The 22,020-nt window shown below is 34.0% G+C and overlaps 2 protein-coding genes across 6 annotated transcripts; one reads left to right on the top strand and one right to left on the bottom strand.

Moving 5' to 3' along the window:
• Nucleotides 1-8,425: 8,425 nt before the first annotated feature.
• Nucleotides 8,426-14,110, top strand: LOC108200770 (uncharacterized). Of its 5 annotated transcripts, none has more exons than XM_017369017.2 (6): nt 8,426-8,674; nt 11,034-11,249; nt 11,682-11,792; nt 11,876-12,143; nt 12,431-12,653; nt 13,793-13,930. In XM_017369017.2, exons 3-5 carry the CDS (start codon nt 11,709-11,711, stop codon nt 12,646-12,648), a joined length of 570 nt encoding a protein of 189 aa, XP_017224506.1. In that variant the 5' UTR covers nt 8,426-8,674; nt 11,034-11,249; nt 11,682-11,708; the 3' UTR covers nt 12,649-12,653; nt 13,793-13,930. The 5 variants fall into 5 exon arrangements, with proteins under 5 accessions (XP_017224506.1, XP_017224507.1, XP_017224509.1 ...); XM_064085597.1 differs by lacking the exon at nt 8,426-8,674 and adding an exon at nt 8,704-8,891; XM_064085598.1 differs by lacking the exon at nt 8,426-8,674 and adding an exon at nt 8,907-9,953.
• A 2,212-nt stretch (nt 14,111-16,322) lies between these two features.
• Nucleotides 16,323-18,924, bottom strand: LOC108202179 (probable inactive dual specificity protein phosphatase-like At4g18593). Its single transcript, XM_064084205.1, has 7 exons — nt 18,796-18,924; nt 18,658-18,695; nt 18,151-18,250; nt 17,909-18,059; nt 17,527-17,620; nt 16,875-17,009; nt 16,323-16,697 (listed from the first exon to the last, which is right to left on the bottom strand). The coding sequence occupies exons 3-6, from the start codon at nt 18,212-18,214 to the stop codon at nt 16,986-16,988; spliced, it is 333 nt and encodes a 110-aa protein (XP_063940275.1). The 5' UTR covers nt 18,215-18,250; nt 18,658-18,695; nt 18,796-18,924; the 3' UTR covers nt 16,323-16,697; nt 16,875-16,985.
• Between the last annotated feature and the right edge of the window lie 3,096 nt (nt 18,925-22,020).

Here is a 22,020-nt window from a genome sequence, read left to right as displayed (position 1 = left end):
AACCCTGATGAGGATTTATTTATGCATGCCCTTTCTCTTGACTTGTGGTATATTACAGTTGCAGTCAGGAATCTGCTAGATGAATGGGAGCTCATCATATACACAAGGAGAAACAGAACATTCAGACTCTCAGTTGAATTTCTAAATAACTGAGCTCTGGGTGCTTCGTAACAAAGTCAAAAGAAGCTCTAATTTGAATGAACTCTTACGAGACAAGCTGATGGAACATGCTGAATTCAATAGCCCTCAGATTGTCAAGAATCCTTATTGTCTGAAGTTCATCAATGACGACGTCATAAACACCTTGTATCCGAATGATGAAGCATTCCCAAAGTATCCTGTGAACCAACTGATCCTTGCATCTACTCTCCTACGAACCAAGAGATTTGATTCTAAAGAGAAGGCTGATGCTGATAGTGTTATTTCTGACTATTGTCTGCGGAATGGTATTTCTAAATATACAAAGAAGATGAAGCAAGTCACGAAGACTCAGCCTGCTGACTTTAAGGAGGACCCGTTGGATTTGGAAGTAATGCACCAACTGGCTCTGGCTAACGAAAGGAATATACGTGGTGAAGCCACTACTACAGAAAAGCCAACCAGGGAAGAACCTTCAACTCCTGTTCTTCACAGTTCTGGTACTGAAGAAGGAGAAGTTGATCTGTAGATTTAGTAGGGTATTGTAATATATGTTCTAAAAGAATACCCCTTTTGTAATCTACTTATTATGTTTGAATTCTGGTGAATGTTTAATTAAATACTAGAAACTTTTGCTATTTAACTTTCCATGTTTAATCCGTTGTCTTATCAGTTAGTTGAGTTATCCTCTCGATAATTTGCATGTTATGTTAACAAACAAATGAGGGAGATTGAAAGGCATATGTTAAGCCTATTTGTATTTAAGAGTATCAACTCAACTCTGATAAGAAAGCAAGTAAATAGCAATGACTGTTATCCGGAATCCGTACGAAGAACGTCAAATGATTTATTGAAGATTTTATGTCAGAATAATTTCAGGATGCTGCTGCAAACCACTGGAAGAATTTCATTAATATGTTCAAGCCTTAGTGTACAAATAATCTTTTGTAGCACGTCCAGAAGATCAGAAGGTATAAAGTTTCAATACTTTATTTATTTAGAAGATTCCATTATTGTGTCTACAAATGAAGAAAAACTCAGAAGACGAAGAATCGACGAACAAGCCACAGCTTAATTGTTTAAATGACAAGGAATATCTAATTGAGCTAGTTACAGATGAACCAGACAGTACATTTGTGTATCAGCTTATCAGATTAAATATTCTACGTCAAAAGAAGGTGGTCGTTCAATCAAGTCAAAGATCTTAATTGTTTAATGAAGACTGAAGACTCTGCTGAAGAAAAAAAGAGATAATTGATTATCTAATTATTTAATTCACTTCTCAAAATAATTATATAAGATGTGTAATTTATTTATTAAATTAATTCTATCTCGAATTAATTTAATTTATAAATTTATGCATTTAATATAATTAAGTGGATAGTAATTGGTTAATTACACTAGTACAAAAATGGATAAAGAGACCACATAAAATTCTATTTAGAGACCACCTTATAAAGTGGTTTCTAGGTCACTATAAGAGACCTCTTAATTGAAGTGATTCCTAAAATTAGAAAAAGAGATCATCTATGTAAGATAGTGGTGCCTTAAGTAGAATGAGAACTAATCACCTATCTAAATTAAGTGGTCTCTTTGATTTCATTAGAAAATCATATATTTGAAAAAGGTGATCTCTTAATCTCTATTTGTAAAACCACATATATTTCATAAATGGTCTCTTTGATTCCATTTAACTTCTAATTTATTATTATATATTATATGATTATTTTTGTTCACATACCAAACACAAACAGTATCATATGACTTTGACAAACTAATTTCATTCAATAAAACAAATCAATTACAAAATAATATCTTTGTTCTAAATGTGCACAAATATTTGAACCTACATGCTTCCTAATATATTAAAGTTCCAAATAATTAAAATAAAAAGACATTGACTACTAGCCTCCTTATCCGCTAACTTATATTCTTCCACAAATTTGATCCATGTGTCCTTCATCAACTCGTCAAACTTTATAAGAAACTAGGCCGTTGGAGCTCCACCAAAGTGCTACACATAAACATAAAGACTTTTACTATTTTAAAATAATAAAAAACACAAAGATATAATAAAATTTGTTTTATACGAAATCGGTATAACAAAATTGTTAACTCAAGATTTAAAATCTATTTGGATAGTGTGTGGGTATATATATAATTTATTTTTTATTTCTATTTTATTATGTTTGATAGATTATAATATTAAATGTAAAATATAATTTATAAATATTATTCTCATCCATATATATATGAAAATATATGTTTATTCAATATAATATTAATATCTTACACTTCAATGATTGACTCAAATTAATATTTTCACAATTTTTAGTTGATAATTAAGATTTATATTAATGTAATAAAAACACCCATGCTAACTCTATTTTAAAATTTTAGAAATCACCAAGAAAAATTTATGAGCGACGGATTAATTTCTTACTTATAATTAAAGTTATCAAAATAATTATTATTTTATTTTAGATACATTATATACATATTATATATATATATATGTATATATATATATCATATCCTTTTCATATTTAATACAATATACCTTAATATTTTATAATTTAGATTTGAATCTTAATTAATAATACTTTTGTCAAAATTTCAATTAATAATTAATGAACTAACAGTATAAACAATTCTATTTAAATTATTTTATAGGTTTATGCCCACATTTCGATCAATAAAGTACTAATAAATAAAAGAATTTTTTTTAATAAAAGAGATTTTTTCTAGAATTTTTTTTTTGGAGAAGTGAAGTTAGTTTGAATAACTAATCTTATTATAAGAGATCTCTTTTGAACGAAAAGAGATACTGTTGAGAAAAAAATCATTTATTCAGAAAAAGAGGTTTCTTTCTCTTACATTATAAGAGACCTCCTCCGAAGGAAAAGAGGTACGCTATGAAAAGGAATCATCTGTGTAAAAGAAGAAGTTTCTTACTCTTCCATTATAAGAGACCTCTTCTGAACGAAAAGGGATAGCTTATGAAAAAGAATCATCTATTAAAAAAAGAGGTTTCTTTTCTTCCATTATAAGAGACCATTCTTTAAAAAAATGAGCTTTCTTTGATTAAGAAACCACTTATTAAAATTAGAAGATTTCTTATTAGTGGTTTCTTTTCCTATATTTGTACTAGTGCTAATTAAAAGAAATAAGGGATTGTCTTGTTGGATTAAAAGGTAAGACAATCCAAAGGATTGTCTTGCAATACAACAAGGTAAGACAATCCAAAGGATTGTCTTACCGTGTTTTAACCCTTCCAACAGAAGGAAAGACCATCTTTAAGATTGTCTTACCTTCCCTCGAATGTCTTGCCTCAAGTTCCTTCGAAGACAATCTTCAAGATTGTCTTGCTGAATGGCTTGTAAGACAATCTTGGAGATTGTCTTACCTTCCCTTAATTGTCTTACCTTCCCCTCTGGAATTGTCTTACCATTCCAGATTGTCTTACTAGGCTATAGACAATGCTTCAGATTGTCTTTCCTTATGTTTTTCAACAAGACAAAGTGCTTAATTGCCTTAGAAACCTTTAGATTGTCTTTGCCACCATTGTCTTGCCTAGTGCCTTCATTTGTAAGTGTTTAAAGTGCTTGTAAGCTTTCAAGTTGTGCTAAACTTGCTATTCGTTAAATCCACAGTTTACTGTGCTTTGATCATTCGGTTACTTTGTTCCGCTAAGTTAGAATACTTTCTGTCAAATTTATTCTACGAACTAGTGGACATTGAAACGAACCATATTAATTATATAACGACTTTCACATTGTTATATTAATTAATTAAAATCTGATTAACAAATTTATATTCAATCAGATTATTCCGCCGTGATTATTTTTAAGTGACGATTGTATTCAACCCCCCCTGCTACAATCGTTCAAGAACCTAACAGTTTGCAGCAGTTGTGGTAAGTCAGACACCAACATATAATGTATGTTGTAATGCTTGTAATGGCTTTTACGCCTGTAATGTAATGCTTGTAATGGCTGTAATGACAATGTTTTATCTCATGAAATGGCAATGTTTGATCCCTGATTAAGAACAAAAAGAACATGTAGTATGTAGTATGATGCAATCTTTAAAGGAAATAGTAAAACTAGAACCAGAAGGTTGAATTTCATTGCTTATAAACAAGGATCCAACATTACAGTGTAGACCAAAAGCCAACATTACAGTTTAAACCAAAAGGCAACATTATAGTTTAGACCAAAATCCAACATTACAGTTTAAACCAAAAGCCAACAATGGCATAAAAGCATGACGGTAAGTTGTCTGCGAAAGCCACAATTCATATCAACCCTTAAATAACAAAAGTCTACTAAGCATAAAATGGTCATCATCAACATTTTAAGTGGCCACTCTCTTGCCAGCTTTCTTGGCTACAGTCCCACCTTTCTCAGCAGCCACTCTTTTCCCAACTTTCCTCACTCCACTGCCTTCTCCCTCCAGGTTTGATGGTTGAGGCATCCTCTTTTTAGGTCTTTGTTGGTTAGTGGTAGCACTTGGACCTTCTGCAGTTGCATTCTCCCTATCCTGTTCAGCATTACCATGTCTTGCCTTTTTGCCACATGTCTTTGAGTTGTGCCCAACTTGCTTGCATGTTTTGCATTTCACTGTATTTTTAGAAATTTAGGGCTCCCTCCCTTCTTCTGCAGCCTTCTTAATTTCATCACTTATCTACATTCAAAAAAGGGCAAAATAAGTAGGCACTGAGGAAATTTAAGGGAACTGACAAGAAAAATAAAGCAACATACCTTGGCTGGACAAGTTCTGGTATTATGACTTCTTGCTTTGCAATATTTGCAAAGTATTTTTGGCCAACCCTAGGTAACTTGGTGGCATCAATTGGTATGTCATTGATTTTGTTCTTCTTCTTCTTTGGCCCACCTGTTTGAGGTTTAATTATAGGTGGTAGAGGCAAAAGTTCAGGAGTGTCCTCCCAGAATTTAGGGCCAACAATGGGTTCAAGTGTGTGACTATACAGCTGTATAAATTTAACAGAGAGAAAATGACTTTAATAGTGAGAAATGCTTTGACTAATTTAACTCAGAAAAGTTAACAAAGAGAAAGGTACCTTCATATAGTTGTCTTTTTTGTAGAAATTATTAACATGTAGGGGCCATGGTTCATTCCTTAGCTATATACATGCACATGCATGATAACAGGGAATCCCTGTAAGTTCTCATTTCCTACATGTGCATGTTTTTTCTCCAAATTTACCACCAACTCATGGCCTCCTTCAGAACATGTCATGTACTCCCCCCTGACCAAGTGACAACACAGTTTGCAGCAAAATGGAGAGCCCTGTGTGCATGAAAAAATGCCATAAAATTGCGTAAAAAGATATAAAATTGCATAAAAAATGTGGACAAATAAATACATAAAAAATGCCATAAAAATGCAGAAAAATACCATGAAAATGCCATAAAATAACATTAAAATGCACCTAAAATGGTCTTCCTTGTCAAGTTTTTTTTTTAGCACTAGGACAAATGACCAACTCCTTCTGCCTCATCTTGTCCCTTCTCACCTGAATTCTCTTCATGACTGCCTTGTGAATCTCTCTCAGCATTGTGATGATTGGCAAATCCCTAAATTTTCTTATATTGCTATTAAACACCTCACAGTGATTGTTTACAAACATATCACTGTAAGGTGTTGTCCTAAATGCAAAACTGGACCACTGTCCTCTTGGTTTTTGCATTAGCCAGTCATAGCATTTACTTGACACTTCATTCATCTTGTCCATGTGGAGCTTAAACTCCCAATTGGTGCTTTCCTTGACAGCTCTCCACAGTAAGTCTTTCTGTGCACCACCAATTTAAACTCTTTCACCATGTTTTGAAATAAATGCATGACACAGAATCTGTGTTTAGCATTTAGAACCACAGATTCTAATGCATTTATCAGCCCTTACGAAACTAGTCATGTTAAAACAAGTAATTGCAGCAAAAAAAAACAAGTACTCTAAGAAGGTACCTTTTGCCTATCTGATATAAAAGTCCATTCCTTGTCATTGCTGATTTGTAGATCTTGACTTAAGTACTCTAACAACCAATTCCAAGCATTTGTATTTTCTATTTCCACTATGGCCCATGCCACTGGATACATGCCATCATTGGCATCCACACCAACAGCTACTAAAAGTTGCCCCCAATAGGGACCCTTGAGGTGGCAACCATCCAATCCCATAATTCTCCTGCAATTCTCCACAAAAGCCTTTTTGATAGGCCCCAAACACACATAAAACCTCAAAAACCTTCCTCTTTTTGTATCTGGTTTTGGATCTTCAGTCAAAACCTTGATTGTACTTTCTGGAAGCACCTTCTTCAACTCATGTGCATATTTCCACACCATGGTGTACTGCTCTTCATGTGTACCACTTATCTTCATTATAGCTCATCTTTTTGCCCTGTACATTGCATGCTTGCTAACCTCACATTTCAGATCATTCATAATCTTTTTATGAAATGCATTGACAGGCCATGTTGGGTTCATTCTTAGCTCTGTCCCATAGTAATCTGCAATCCACTTAGAGTTAATCTGCTTTTTCTTGAAAGTTGGGGCACAAGTATGCTTAATATGCAGAGTCTTAATCTGGTATTTGGTTGTCCCCTGCATAGGACTAGCATATATCTTCCACAAACAAGGTTTTTCACAAACATATTTGATCTTTCTCCCAAAAATCATGCAATTTGAGATTGGTCTCCTCTCGATTATGGCATGCTTCTTAACGGCCTGTCTGAAAAGAGTGGCATTTTGAAACGCATTTCCACCTTGAATGTAGGATTAATCATGTCAATTTTCTCATTAAAAATAGAGTAACTTTCTACTTCTTCATCAGTTGAGTTTAGAACTATCCTTTCTTCATCAGAATCAGCATAGATAGAGGAATCACTAGGAACAGAACTCTTGTCATCATCATCAACAGTTTGATCCACATTCCTCTAAAAAAGGAGGTCATCATCTGAATTATCTTTGTTAGAGCCGTCACATTCAAATGTGTCATCAGTGCTATTCAAATCTTCTTTTTTTTAATAGTCTTCGTCATCTTCATCATAAAAGGACTAATACAAACCCTCTAACTCTCTAACATCCCTTTCTGTTTCTTCTTCACATTGGGTGCTAAAGGAAAACTGAGTATTGTCAAACTCATACTCATCTTATGATGGCTGCCTAGGGGGAGTTGGCTGTCTTGGGGGGGTTGGTTCTCTAGGGGGGCTTCTGCAAGATGTAGATTGTTTACAACATAGACATCCACATATTTTTCAGCAGGCATTAGTGTCCACATGAGAATTAGTTCTTCATCTGTGCCAGCTCACATAAACCCCTTTCCATGTTTGTTTTTGGTAACCTATACCAAAACTATGGATGACCCCAAAGCATTCCAACTTCTTTCAACATTGTTGTGACCTCAATTAAACTAATTTGATCAAAATTACAGATGTTAAAGTAGTCAACATCACCATCTATGTAAGACTTGGGATTATCAATGAAGTGACCACCATAGTGTACTTTAATTGTTAAATCTTCATTTTCTGCACAAATGGAAACATATTATACTATTTAAATGGACCTAGTGCTGCACTCATTTGGGGAAAATCAGCAACTACATACTACACATGTTGAAATAAGTAGAAGCATTAATTTTTTAAGCAACTACATACTACACATCTTAAAATCAATAAAAGCCCTAATTTTTTAGGCAACTACGTCTCCACATCTTGAAATCAGTAAAAGCCTTAATTTTTAAGTAGATTTATAACACAGAAAGCATATCCAAGACAGAACAAACAATGGACAATCGAGTCTATATAATAATGAGACAATATAATCCACCACAAACAATATAAAATCAAGTCTGGAAACAAGAATGCATACCGCTGTAGTCGGGTGCTCCTCGTGGGCTATATATGTTATGATCTTCCTTTAGCCGCTTAAACCAACTCATCTTCACAATTTTTCTTGCTCTTGATATGGGGAGATGCTAGGTTTTCAAGAGGGGTTGATCGCTTTTCGTTTTGGAGGGAAATGATATAAAGAAATGTGACTATACTACTTCTAACGGCGTCTTTAATTTTTAACGGTTCGGATACGAGCCCCTTCATTGCTTAAAAAACATTTCTTCAGCCAAGCAAATGTCAGATTTTAAAAGAAGGCCACTAACGTGCAAATTAAAAATTCCACAAGCCAACAAAGTGCAATTTACTCTAAACTAAATTAAAGAATGCAAGTAAGTGTACTGAAGATAAACAAAAGAACGCAAGTGTATAGAAGATAGTGGAATCCACATCTTTCTGTACACCTTTATGTGAACATAACATTACTCTAGTATTTATATGCTCTTCGTATTTGAATCTCCCAAAAGCCAAGCAGACAAAAAGTATTTATATGCTCTTCTTATTTGAATCTCCAAAAAGCCAAGCATACAAAAACAGACTGCAGACAAAAACGGAGAAAAGCTAAACACAAGCTAAGACGGACACTTTAGCAAAAAAAAAAAAAAGCTAAGACGGACAGGAACAAGGTACTTACGAATACACCATGTTCTATATTCTGTTTGTTTCCGTTACCCCTTTAATATTCAATTTTGAATTCTGAATTCTTATTCTTATTTTAAATCACTTCTCAGTTTTATTATTATTTTTAAATTCATGCAATTTTGTAGATTTTCGAGGTTTATGAATTGGCCCTTCTGATTTTCTTGAAAACTCTAATTTACATACTGAAATTTGATGACCCATGTGAGTAAAAGTGTTAAAAAGGTTAATTTTTTGATTTGTTTGTTGAAGTTTGGATTCTTATTGCTGGTTGCACATTAAGTGTTTGATTAGATAGCTGAAAGAAGAGTGTGCACTAGCATGTTTCTTGTTAGGTGTTCTGTATGGGGTCTTTGTTTCATGTTAGCTGTTATATCTGTTAGTTGATTTGATTCTGGCAAAGTCTGTTTGTAGATTACAATGTAGAATTAGTTGAGACAAAATTGGTCCACATGTGATCAGTGAAGTAATCTTCTTTTGATGTGTAAATTAAGGAGGTTACTGCTTGTGAAGTTGCAAATTGATTCATGGGATATGAGAGTTATTTTATAATGACTTGAGGCATATATAATGACTAGGAATAGTAAACAGTGTAACATGCTATAGTGCTTTTTAAGCACTAGGCATACATTATGATTAGGAATTAAGAATAAAGTGTAATCCGCAATGGTACTCTAAAGCACAAGTTGCAATGGCTATTGGAATCGTGGGGACATGAGAAAGAGTTGTTACGGTTGGTTTTAGTGTTTGCAGTAGCAAATAGTGTATTTTACGGTATTAATATAGTTTTATCCTTTTGTTATGTTTCAAGACAATTTGTTACATATATAAAGGCTATGTGACCAAGGTTCGGCTGCATGTGTCCACCATGGATAGTTTTTAATTGCCCGAACAGTTCATGTACTTGTACCACTCTGCAGTTAACTTCTAATTGCTCATAAATTACCGATCTTTGGTTTTGCCATGTATGTAAGGCGTGAACTAATAAGCATCACATGGTACACCTTTAGCAAGAATAGTGTGGCTGCATTACTGCAGGCTTAAGAATTCTTTCAAATTCTTTTTTTGATAGTTGAATCTCTTTCAAATTCTTGTTAAGTTTTGACCCCACTTAACTTTGCAATAATACTGCTCCTGCATCCTCCTTGACAGTGCATTATACTACTTGGTCCTGTGGGTGGTTTACTCAGACCTCTTCATCGTTAATTGCCACCCAAAACTCCCACTTGACAAGATCTTTATTTCTCTATTATTCCTTTTTATAAGGTTTTGACTGTAACTTGAATTTTGAATACAGCTGAATCAAATCATTTTTCTTAAAGTTATTTAAATTTATCATACAATGTAAAAGCAGAAATTCTCAGAACAGTGGTGATTATATTAGTATTTAGTAAATCAACCGGAACAGAGCTCAATTTTTATAACTCTAAATAGTTAGATGCTCAATATGTTCATTTCTGTACTTTTTTGTAAATACTATAGGAAGAAAACCCACTTTTTTTTCTATATCTGTCAAAGAAGTACAATAAAGTTAGAATTAATGTCCGTAATATCCTCAATCTAAAACTGCATAAACTTCTCAATCAACTAATAGTACACTAAATATCGTATTAACACTGGCAGAGTCTAATATTCCTTTTCCAGTGCATAACTTCTAAGTTCTAACTTTGGCTCATGTTATTTCACCAGTCAAAGTATCTGCAGATGAAGTTATAATAGGGAAGTACCAAATAAATCATGTTTCATACTATAAAGACACTATATTATCATCACTGAATACCTCTGAGAATTAAACTTCTCTCAAACTGCGCACCAAAAGATCGTTCACTAATACAAAATTCCACTAAGATTTTAAAAATTGATTGTGAGCTCCCAGGAGATGGTATGGAAAATGCATACGTATATTTTGTAAATCACTAGCGTTTATTGACTCCCATTTGTGATAATAATATTGGACACATACTATTTGTGTTAAAGAATGGTACAACAGAGAATTAACTGTATGGATAACATTCATTTCATTTTTAATTGCTTCGATAGGCAGGGACAGAACGAACTGAAACACTCTGAATTCTAAAATCATATAAAAAAACATTTTTTTACTTGTTTTTAAGTATAAAGATTCAAGGAAATGTGTCTAAGTTAGTATCAATATGATTATAAATTGAACGTTGAAGGTGCTCTTTAAGGGACCTTAATATTAATTTCTGAACAAGGATAGCAGCAAGTAATTCATCCCTGGATTTGCATATCATTTTTGAGATTTCAAAACATAGCACTAAGTAACTTAATTTCAGACCATAATATGGACAGTATTTAACTATATATTTCTTGTTCGGTTGGTAGATGACAGTAGAAGACCTGTGTACTCTTTAATCTAAGCAACATGGATAACTTTTGGAGCCCTTTAGCCACTAGCTGAAGGTAGGGCAAACTAAAAGTTCTTGAATTCGGCCTAGCACCACATTCCAATTAGCTAAAGCTGCGGTGAATTTTCAAATTCAAACATCTTGTATATATGTGGATCTTAGGATGCTCGTGCAATGCTGGGCTACGCAATAGGTGAGTAAAGGTTCTGCTGGCTAGCCTTTTCATCTAAGCATGTTTGTGAGTTTTCCATGGCTAGCACTAAAGATAGTATTATGGTTTAGAACCTTTAATAGTCATAACTTGGAGAGGATAAAATGAGACTTACATCAGGAAGCAACTACTAGAAGACGGAGTAAGCAGAAAACAATAAGAGAAGCTTGTTGAAAGGAGCAACTGTGCATGCAAGAGTAATTCTCATAGGAGTAGATACTGCAACTCTACATATTGGAATTGAGCATGTTAGAAAGTCTACTTGTTTCTATTCTACCATGAACTTTAAAAAGGCTGCAGTGGAGTTATTTTCTATATACGTTGTTGTGGAAAGTTCATAACAATTTGCATAGCATCGCGGGTTGGTCACGTCGTGCAATGTGTCATCATTAATCCTTTTTTATGAACTTTCAGGCGTCTAATATCTTGTAAAGCACTAATATGGACGACACAATGAAGAAAATCCAGGAAAACTTAATTGAGATTGAGATTGAAGCTGAAAATTTCCTATTAGCGCGGCAGCAGGTCATTCAGTTGTCAATTTAAATATCACACTATCTACTTCTGTAATAATTTTTGTTAACTTAATATTTGGTAAATTTGTGTAGATGGTAGAAAATGATAGAGTGAGAAATGGGAATAGGGAAGCATTGACAGCTCTCAGAAAAAGGGCTCGAACAACAAAGACAAGTGTGCCTTCACCTTTTGAGTCAATAATGAAGGAGATTGAGGGAATGGGATCGAAGCCTTTAGTGAAGGAGGTATGTGCTACCTGTGGCAATCATGACTCCACAGAAAAGACATGGATGATGTTTCCCGGAACTGATATATTTTCCAGGATCCCATTTCATGCTGCTCACACCATCTTAGAGAAAGGTATTGCTTTATCCCGTGCTATATACATGGTCAGAGAAATCACACATCATATGTTTTATGCATCTGTGTGTTGATTATAGATTCTCTATTTGGAATTTGCCATGATACTCGTGCATTTTTAAGTGCCAGAGAAAAAGGTACATGTATGAAGTTAATTATATTTTGAAAATGCTATATAGGAATATTGTAACCTGGTTTTTAAGTTTAGAAATAGCAGATATAAATCACCATGCAAGTATAAAGTTAACTTATCAATTCCCATAAACTTTACATCATTGGTTTTTTAGGTTGTGCAACACATTGCTACACATATGTCTACTCCTATGTTACTCGGACTCTTCATCTTGCCTTGAAGTACCCGTGTCGGACACTCGACATCCGGACATGGACACTTGGACTCGGACACTTATTTTTAGGCCAAAAACATGGACATTTTTCAAAATATTACCGAGTCCGACACATGGACATGTATCCATGTCGGACACTTCTAGCCAAGTCCGAGTAACACAGGTCTACTCTCTTTCGTTATCCTGCTGGATATTGTAACATTGGAAGTTCCTTGGTATCTTTCCGTACTAGGTTTTTTCAGAAGATTTGTATTTTATACTGTCATACAAATTAAGCACCAAGTCTTAACCACAACTAATGTCTACAGGGTGAAGAAAAATACAATAATTATAGTAAAATATTTATGATTTTCCCTTGTGGCAGCTATTGTATTCGATACAATTCATCTACGTGTATGTAGACCCTGACAAAAAAAAAAGGCATTACTCAGTTAAATAACAACAGAGAAAAAACCACCCAATTCCCTTGGAGATTAAATGTTGCCACAATTTTATTACTTGGCTTTTGTCTGCTCTTTTGTATGCATGAGATGGCAACACACTTTTGACTTCAAGATGATCTCCTAAAGAAGAAATGTAATCTGTGAAAAACTTAAACTAATTTCATCAACTTGTAAAATCTTGTTTGATGAAAACTTGACTTCACATCCTAGAAAATATACGGAAAGAGGGGATATAAAAAGCTTCTGTTAGCTGATCAAACTAATAATGAAGAGTGGCCCAGTAAAGAATGACTATTGAGTGAAATTACAGCAGGACGGATTACCTCATTTCCAGTCTATGGTTTTCTTGACGATTCCCAGGGAAGCCTAATGTCTGTTTTGTTATGGATATCACAGCTTTAATGTGCTTCAACTCTCTTTGGCACTTGATATATGCGTGAAGAGCACTTGAAACACTGTTTTATATCTATCATTATTTACCAAAGATTATTGTTTACATCCGTAAGTGGTAAATATTCTCATTATTCAAGATTGATGTTGGGTCATCATTCGTTGGGTCCATATGTATCATGCAAAAGTGACTTTATACTCACTATTTTAAAATTTTGTATCGACTTAGTCATTAAAAAAAAAGAGAAAATTTGTATCTAACTCGGTCATTGACGTTGGTCTCCTTGGTACATATTTTTAAATTAATGCCCAAGTTGAGTCACTTTTGCAAGCAGTGATTCACTTGATGCATTTGAACTCAACAAGTGATGACTTTAATTATTAGACCATTTAGAATGTCTTCAATTACAAATATTGTTTTACTACTTAAAATATGGTTACTGATATCTGAAATCATGTAATTATATAGATCAAGGCAGACTTGACTATGATGCAAATAAGCTACAAAGTTTTGTGAAGGAGAAGATGTTTTATATAAGTGAGAAAGGTGCCCTTGCTGACAAGATCAGCCCAGGTGTTCTCAGATCCATAGTGACCTTAAAAGACGAAGTGAAGTAAGTTCTCTCGCAACAAGGTCGTAGTTACATTTCTCAGAACTGCAAGAAAGTAAAATGTAACAAATAACGTATTATGTAATTATTGGCTATACAATCTTGTAATTCTGTGCCAGTTCCGAGTACTACAAGCCTTGTGAAATTGCAGCTCAACAATTCTTGTTTTCCAGTGATGTTCTCGAATATTCTAACTAAAATAGTTCATACACAATTGGGGCGTACTCCCATAAATCAGTGGTTATAAAATTTTGCCCCAATTGTGTATATAATAGTGTTAATGCAAGAAGTCACTGTTATTTACAGCATCACTTTGAATTCTCTTAATTTGTGTTCACTTGGTTGAAATGGAATGAAGGGAGAATGAAATGAATATATGTAGAGAAGCTTTATGGAAAAAGAAGCAAGTATGAGATAATAATGATTAAATATGAGTTAGTTGAAATTTTACATGAAGAAGATGACAGGGAAATATAATGAACAAATGGAATAAACATCCCTTCCAAAATATGTGGGTTAGATTTGTAGTTCAAATAGTTGGAATGAAATGATTTTTTTTGTCAGGTGGAATGGAATTATTGAATAAATGAAAATTATAGACAATTTTTCAAATCACACCCAATTTATAGTACAAATTTCATTTCATTTTCTCATGATTTCATTCCATCCAAGTGAATATGACCTTAGAAGCCGCCGACCATCGATGAACTGATCGGATTAACCAACCAAAATCAGATTCTCATTATGTATTAAACCGAAGCAATAGCGTCCGGAAGGATCAAATATATCATTCCTATGCTCAGGTTTTCTGTGTAGAATCCAGCAAGGCAAATGCATTATCAGACCTATGATAATGTATTAATATGTATTAATTACAAATTCAAATAATTTAGTGTATTTATGTGTTGATTTGACTCTTAAACATAATGGTGCGACGATGTTACGATAGAACATGAATTACATGTAACCGTTCAATTTGTGCTCATGAATTCAATTTATTGAACACATGATTTTTTGATGGAATTGAATTTTTAAGTTTCAAATTGATTTAATTTTTAAGAAATAATGGATAACAAACTAGTTATGTTTTGAACAGTTGTAATGGATATATTTTCATAATTATAAAGAATTATTAATTTACATGATTTTTCTTAAATTAGTATTTTTTTTATTATTATCTTATCGAAACTAGCAATTTTTCGAACCGACTCAAGTCGAGATCGGAAAAATTATTAATTTAGAGAGATTATTAGTATAAAGAATATAAAGCTATATTGAATTTTAAGATAGTAGCTGAGCATGAAAAACATCTTGTACTTCCAACATATATATTGTAAGATCTAAGAAAGAAGTTTTCCAGGTAATTTAAGATTGAGATTGGAAAAAATAAGGACTGGAAAGAAAGATGTAAGCTGGCAGATAATTTCTTCTAAAGTTGGTTTCGATGTGCAGAAATTTCTGGTGGGGCAAGAAAAAATGGAGGTAGAGAGATAAAGAGCAGGTGGTGCAGACTTGGGGTTGATAAAATGTACATTAATAAATGGTACAAAATTAGTGGGGCCACTAAAATGGAAACGAGATACTCCCTCTGTCCCACCAGGTTCTTTACGGTTTCCTTTTTTGGACGTCCCACCCAATTCTTTACATTACAAAACTTTCCCAAAATAGTTAATGGGTCCCACCACTTTATCACTTTTTCTCCCCTTTCACACTACTTTTACTCCACTATCTCTCTTTAATATATTAAAAATCAATGGGTCCCACCGTTTCATCAACTTTTCTTCCTTTTTTCCACTAATTTATACATATTTCTTAACCTCCGTGCCCAAACCCAATGTAAACAACTCGGTGGGACGGAGGGAGTATCAATTTCTTCTTTGATATGAATGGGGCATCACATAAAATTTTTTTTTTTTCACTACGCCATAAGTGCTCATATGCAACGCCCAATAGTGTTGCCTTATACCCCAAATGGTGTTGCCTTAGGCCTAAAATCGAGATATGCAACACTTTCTGGGCGTTGCATATGCGAGCCTTGCCTTTGACCTATAAGGCAACGCTTATGGCTATCTAATGCAACACCGAAAATGCATTGCATTATACCTATAATGCAACACCACTATTTCATAAAGGCAACATCTACTGGTGTTGCCCCTAAAAGTGGACACACAGCAGAGGTGGGTCCCACCTCATCTGCCACGTCAGCTGGGTCCCTCTCACACGTCACCTGACACGTAAGCTGGGTCCACCTGCCACATCATTGATGAGTTACTTGCCATGTCATGGGTGGGTCCCACAGGATCCAAACATTTAGTGGGTTCCACATAGCTTTTGCAACACCATATATTTTAATATGCAACACTAAATTGTTTATATTTGCAACACTGATAAATTAAATATGAACCACTAAATAAATAGAAATTACAACACTGACAAAAGTAAAATGCAACACTCTTTATAAATTTTTGCAATATTTGTCTTGTACATTCATAAATCCCTTCCTAAACAAGCCATTTAACTACAAAGCAACCCTGTCATAACTTTCACCAAATCAATAGTCACAATCTCTCAACATAATACCACCAAACAGTCACAAAACAACCAACAAAATATCTAAGTACTAAATCTTTTCCTTTTTTCTTTAAGACTGCCCAAGCAACCTGAAGAGCAGAGTCCAAGTTCTCAAGTCCCAACCGAAGATCCTGAGTAAGATTAAGATCTTCACTTGTCTGCCTTTCCAGTTTCTGTCTCTCGTCAAACAACCTTACAAGAAGAGTTATGGAAGATTAAGAACTGTATGCACTCATCATCATCTCTTTCATACTTTATTATACTTCTTTACATCTGTATGTATATATAGTTATATACTATAAAAACCATCTTAATTGTAAGATCTTGTGTAGAAGTGAAAGCAGTTATCATACAATAGTTAGGGGATACCTAAAAAAGCAGCAACTGCCACAATTTTGCTTGGCACCTCTTTGATAGCCACTGATGGATCTTTGGGAAATGGCAAGCTGGAACCATACTTTGAGGGCATGACAAAAGACATCAGCCACTTGTCATCGTCTCTAGCTAAAAAAATTTGTAATCAAATAAAATTTAATGTACACATCAACGAAAGCAGGGCAAAAAAAATAAACTAGATCTGGACATATAAACATGCATATACTAGACAATATACTGGCCAAAAAGTTTTAGTTAACTTTACAGAATTGTATATTAAACTAGCATCAAAAGAAATAGAAACTAAACTAGCAATTGGTTTTTATGACCTGACTAATCCTTGTAGTTGTTATTTTATTGTTTCACAATATTAGCATTATTATGTAGGTGGTTTTACCTGTAGATCACGTATTTGGCATTAGTATGCATTTTCTGGAGTTCTATTTTGCAGTAGTTTACATATAAAAAGCAACAGCTGTAGAGGCTCAAGAATCAAGATGCAATAAATAATTATATGAATATGAATATATTAGTTGTTGATAATTATATGAATATGAATATTTATGAAATTGAGCATGGCTCCATTTGCATATTATATATGAAACATTTGGATCCTAAACATAGGTGCTCACCACAATACTTGTACCTTTAAAATTTCTTCAGAAACGACTTGCCGTGGAGAGTTGCCAGTTATAGAAAAACTTCTTTCTTCCGAGTGAAAAAATTGAGCCAATATAGACCTTTTATCAGCAATTCAAAAACTAATGAGATATAAATTGATGCAATAAACTCCTTGTAAAAGTCAAACAGAATTATTCAGGTAATATAAGAAATTGACAGTGCTAATAGGAGGTGCAAAATATAGAATTAAATTAGTACCTAGGAGCAGAGTTTTTTTATGATTATTATAGATCAGATCAACAAGGATGATAAGATCCCACGGAAACTATATGTACTACTATTGTTTTCAGCATCCTGGATAATGGATATATTACCACACAATTAAGATAGTTGATGAGTCAACTCACAGACTGCATTCATCCATCCGATTTTTGTGCAGCTGAAATGCAGGAATAACCCATGCTCCACAGTTGCACCGCATTCCTGCCCAATTGAAAGAACCCAGGCGACCTTTACAGCCAATGCACTGCAGCTTTTGTCCCACAAAACCTTCTTGAACTGTCAGTTTACAAGACAACCAGATGAGACATTTGATAGAACAAGTTGTTCAAGGAAAGTATAGTATTCAGGATTTTGATAAAAATTAAACCTGCTTCCATCCACTTCATAGGTTCTACATAAATGGAGGAACATTCTGCAGGCTCTTCATTCATGTGCACTGGTCCTCCCAAGCACCCCAAATTACAAGCCTGCTAATATTCAGAAATTACAAACATACTAAAGACAGTTCTTTAGACACAAGTGAATCCAGATATGAGACTTTCAAATCACAAGAATACTAATATTGAGCCATCTAACTTAAACAAACATACTAAGACATACTAAAAACAGAGGCATATAAAAAATAAAAACATAGGCATACAAAAATCCCCAAATTACAACCATATAAAAAACCCTAATTAAAGTTTAATTACAACAAATCCAGACCACAAAATACAAAACCCCACTAAAAAATCAAACATAAAACACCTAATTAGCCATAAATATACAAAAACCCAACTAACTAAACCCAAATTTACAAACCCTAATTACAAATCAGAAGCATGCATACTCACAAAAAGTAAAAATGAAATGAGATAGAGATAGAGAGTGCAACCTGAGATTAACCCCCAACTAACCCTCAACCAGAGATTCCTGCACAATCAGAAAAACAAAAATAAGAACAAAAATAAAAATGAAATCGAGATGTGAGAGATGAAATCGAGGTGTCGAGAGATGAAATCCAGAGAGGTACCAGAGAGATGAAATCCAGAGGGTTCAGCGAGTTGAGAGAGGAGATGACTGTCAAAATGTTGTGGAAATATTGAGAGAGCGAAATGAGAGTGATGAAAAAAGGGGGGGAAATAATGCCGCCTTGTCTGAAATTTAGGGAACTCTCAACACGAACAAATCCTATATACGTATATATGAATTTTAACTTTTTTTATTATTATTAATTTTAGTAAATATATATATATGTATGTATGTATATTTAATATGATTTAATTTATTTTTATAAAATGAATATGTGCTTTTGTATTTAAATTAAAGTGAATAATTTTAATTTAATTTATATGATATATACGTATATGTTATATGATTTAATTATAATTTAATTAGACTCGCTTCTTTGACTGTTTTGGCTATTATAAACTCACACCGTCTAAATATGAAAATTTTTGAAAAAAATTTCATATAACTAAATTTGATAGATGTTAACATCCGTACGGTTGGATCGTCGAAAATGAATTTTAAAAAAATAGAATTCGTATCGGGACAACACTGGTTAATTGGACTACCTACTTTGACCGCTTTGACTATTATAAACCCACACCGTCTAAATATGAAAATACACAGAAAAAATTACATATTACTAAATTTGATAGATATTAACATCCGTACGGTTGGATCGTCGAAAATTAATTTTTAAAAAAATAGAATTCGTATTAGAAACAACACTAGTCCATTGGACTACCTTCTTGGACCGCTTTGACTATTATAAACTCACACCTTCTAAATATGGAAATTTTTGAAAAAAAATTCTTATTACTAAATTTGATAGATATTAACATCCGTACGGTTGGATCGTCAAGAATGAATTTTAAAAAAATAGAATTTGTATTCGGGACAACACTGCTTAATTGACTACCTTCTTGGACCGCTTTGACTATTATAAACTCACACCTTCTAAATATGGAAATTTTTGAAAAAAAATACTTATTGCTAAATTTGATAGATATTAACATCCGTACGGTTGGATCGTCAAGAATGAATTTTAAAAAAATAGAATTTGTATTCGGGACAATACTGCTTAATTGACTACCTTCTTGGACTGCTTTGACTATTATAAACTCACACCTTCTAAATATGGAAATTTTTGAATAAAAATTCTTATTGCTAAATTTGATAGATATTAACATTCGTATGGTTGGATCGTCGAAAATGAATTTTAAAAAAAAGGAATTCACTTTCGGGACAACACTAGTTAATTGGACTACCTTCTTGGACCGCTTTTACTATTATAAACTCACACCATCTAAATATGGAAATTTTTGAAAAAAATATCATACTACTAAATTTGATAGATATTAACATCGGTACGGTTGGATCGTCGAAAACAAATTTTAAAAAAATAGAATTCGTACTAGTTAAATAGAATACTTTGACCACATTTGACTATTATATTTTAGTTATGCAATACACAACATAAATGAGAGGTTGGTGGAGTGGTGTGTAACATGTTTTGATACATGAGAGGTCAGGGGTTCAATTCCCTTGGCCTTCAAAAATTTTCAAAGATTTTTATATCAAAATGGGTCAGTAGGACCCACAGCCACGTCAGCAGGTGGGACCTACTGCCACGTCACCAAAATGGGTCCAGCAGTGGGGACCACTGCCACGTCAGCAGGTGGGACCCACTGCCACGTCACCAAAATGGGTCCAGCAGTGGGGACCACTGCCACGTCAGCAGGTGGGACCCACTGCCACGTCACCAAAATAGGTCCAGCAGTGGGGACCACTGCCACATCAGCAGGTGGGACCCACTGCCACGTCACCAAAATAGGTCCAGCAGTGGGGACCACTGCCACGTCAGCAGGTGGGACCCACTGCCACGTCACTAAAATGGGTCCAGCAGTGGGGACCACTGCCACGTCAGCACGTGGGACCCACTACCACGTCACCAAAATGGGTCAAGCAGTGGGCCCCACTGCCACGTCAGCACGTGGGACCCACTGCCACGTCAGCAAAATGGGTTCAGCAGTGGGCCCCACTGCCACGTCAGCACGTGGGACCCACTGCCACGTCAGAGAAGTGGGTCCAGCAATGTCTACTGCTATAATGCAACACTACAAACTCCCATAATGCAACGCCATTTGAGTTCTGTTGCAGAAGATAGAAAACCAAGGGTCTATTGCAATACTTTCCATGCAACACTAGGAATAAACGTTGCATATGAGCACTTATGGCGTAGTGTTTTTTTTTTGACGGATGGGCATCACATAAATCACTTCGAAAAATATCAGCCCATTAACTTTTTTAAATATCATTAACAGAAAACGTTACGATGTCACGTAATTATTTTCCATTAAAGAAATCTAGAAAAAATAAATTGATATTTTTTATTACTACAGTGATATATGCGATGCCCCGTTCAAATTAATAAAACAGCGAATAAAAAAAATTAAAATATTATCATTATGAACTGAGGAGAGCTAGTGTTTTACAAGAAATTTCTAGCCAACTTTACTGCAAGAGATTTTTTCTTAAGATCAAACCTGTTGATACTTTATAGAAATAATAACTCCAACAATTTCTTTGTTCTAACCGCCTTATAATTTTGAGATTTACCCCGTTGACGATAGTATTGGCAAAAAGGTTTTGACCCCAAGATGAAAATACTTTCTCGCATTGAATATACGAGATGAACAAAATTATATTATTTCGAAGAAATGCTATTAAAGATGATATCAATTCAACCATCATTTTATACTATTTTAGAGTATTGCTGGGCGTTATGGCTCACACTTATTTCTTTTTTTTTTAAAAAAAGATAATTAAATAAATAATAGCCATACGACATCTACAAAAATGATCGAGTCGAACAAATGCCTGTATTCATATCCAAGATGTAACAAATAAGAGATGTTGAAATTGACGATGGTACATGTATAGATTCTTACTCTGTGTTCACTATTTTTTCTAAAAACTCTGTTTGAGTTATCTACCACAAATGCAATTTTCGGAAGGTTTTTATCGATAAATCAAAACCAACTCTCACAAAAGGAGAGAAAAATCATACACTCTCACTAAAGAGAGAAATCAAGCTATAATCAAAACAATTAGAGAAAATCCAACTACAAACTAAAACAATTAGATCTGCACCACGACGTATAGGAGATAATCGATCCACTCAAATATCCAAAAGGCCCTCTAAAAGCGAATAAGAACGAAAATTAAAAGTTTTGGTGATATAAATCGA

Source organism: Daucus carota, chromosome 9 (assembly GCF_001625215.2).
Source record: "Daucus carota subsp. sativus chromosome 9, DH1 v3.0, whole genome shotgun sequence".
In the NCBI taxonomy this organism is placed as follows: Eukaryota; Viridiplantae; Streptophyta; class Magnoliopsida; order Apiales; family Apiaceae; genus Daucus; species Daucus carota.
Note: the sequence above shows the minus strand (reverse complement) of the source record. Positions and strands in the feature narration are given on the sequence as shown.

Coding starts and splice junctions, on each gene's coding strand:
- LOC108200770 (XM_017369018.2), top strand. CDS start 11,709: ATGGACGACACAATGAAGAAAATCCAGGAAAACTTAATTGAGATTGAG. Junction 11,793..11,875: donor TCCTATTAGCGCGGCAGCAG/GTCATTCAGTTG, acceptor AAATTTGTGTAG/ATGGTAGAAAATGATAGAGT. Junction 12,144..12,430: donor TCACACCATCTTAGAGAAAG/GTATTGCTTTAT, acceptor TTGGTTTTTTAG/GTTGTGCAACACATTGCTAC.
- LOC108202179 (XM_064084205.1), bottom strand. CDS start 18,214: ATGAATGAAGAGCCTGCAGAATGTTCCTCCATTTATGTAGAACCTATG. Junction 17,621..17,908: donor CGGATGGATGAATGCAGTCT/GTGAGTTGACTC, acceptor TGCTGATAAAAG/GTCTATATTGGCTCAATTTT. Junction 17,010..17,526: donor TTTCTGAAGAAATTTTAAAG/GTACAAGTATTG, acceptor AAATTTTTTTAG/CTAGAGACGATGACAAGTGG.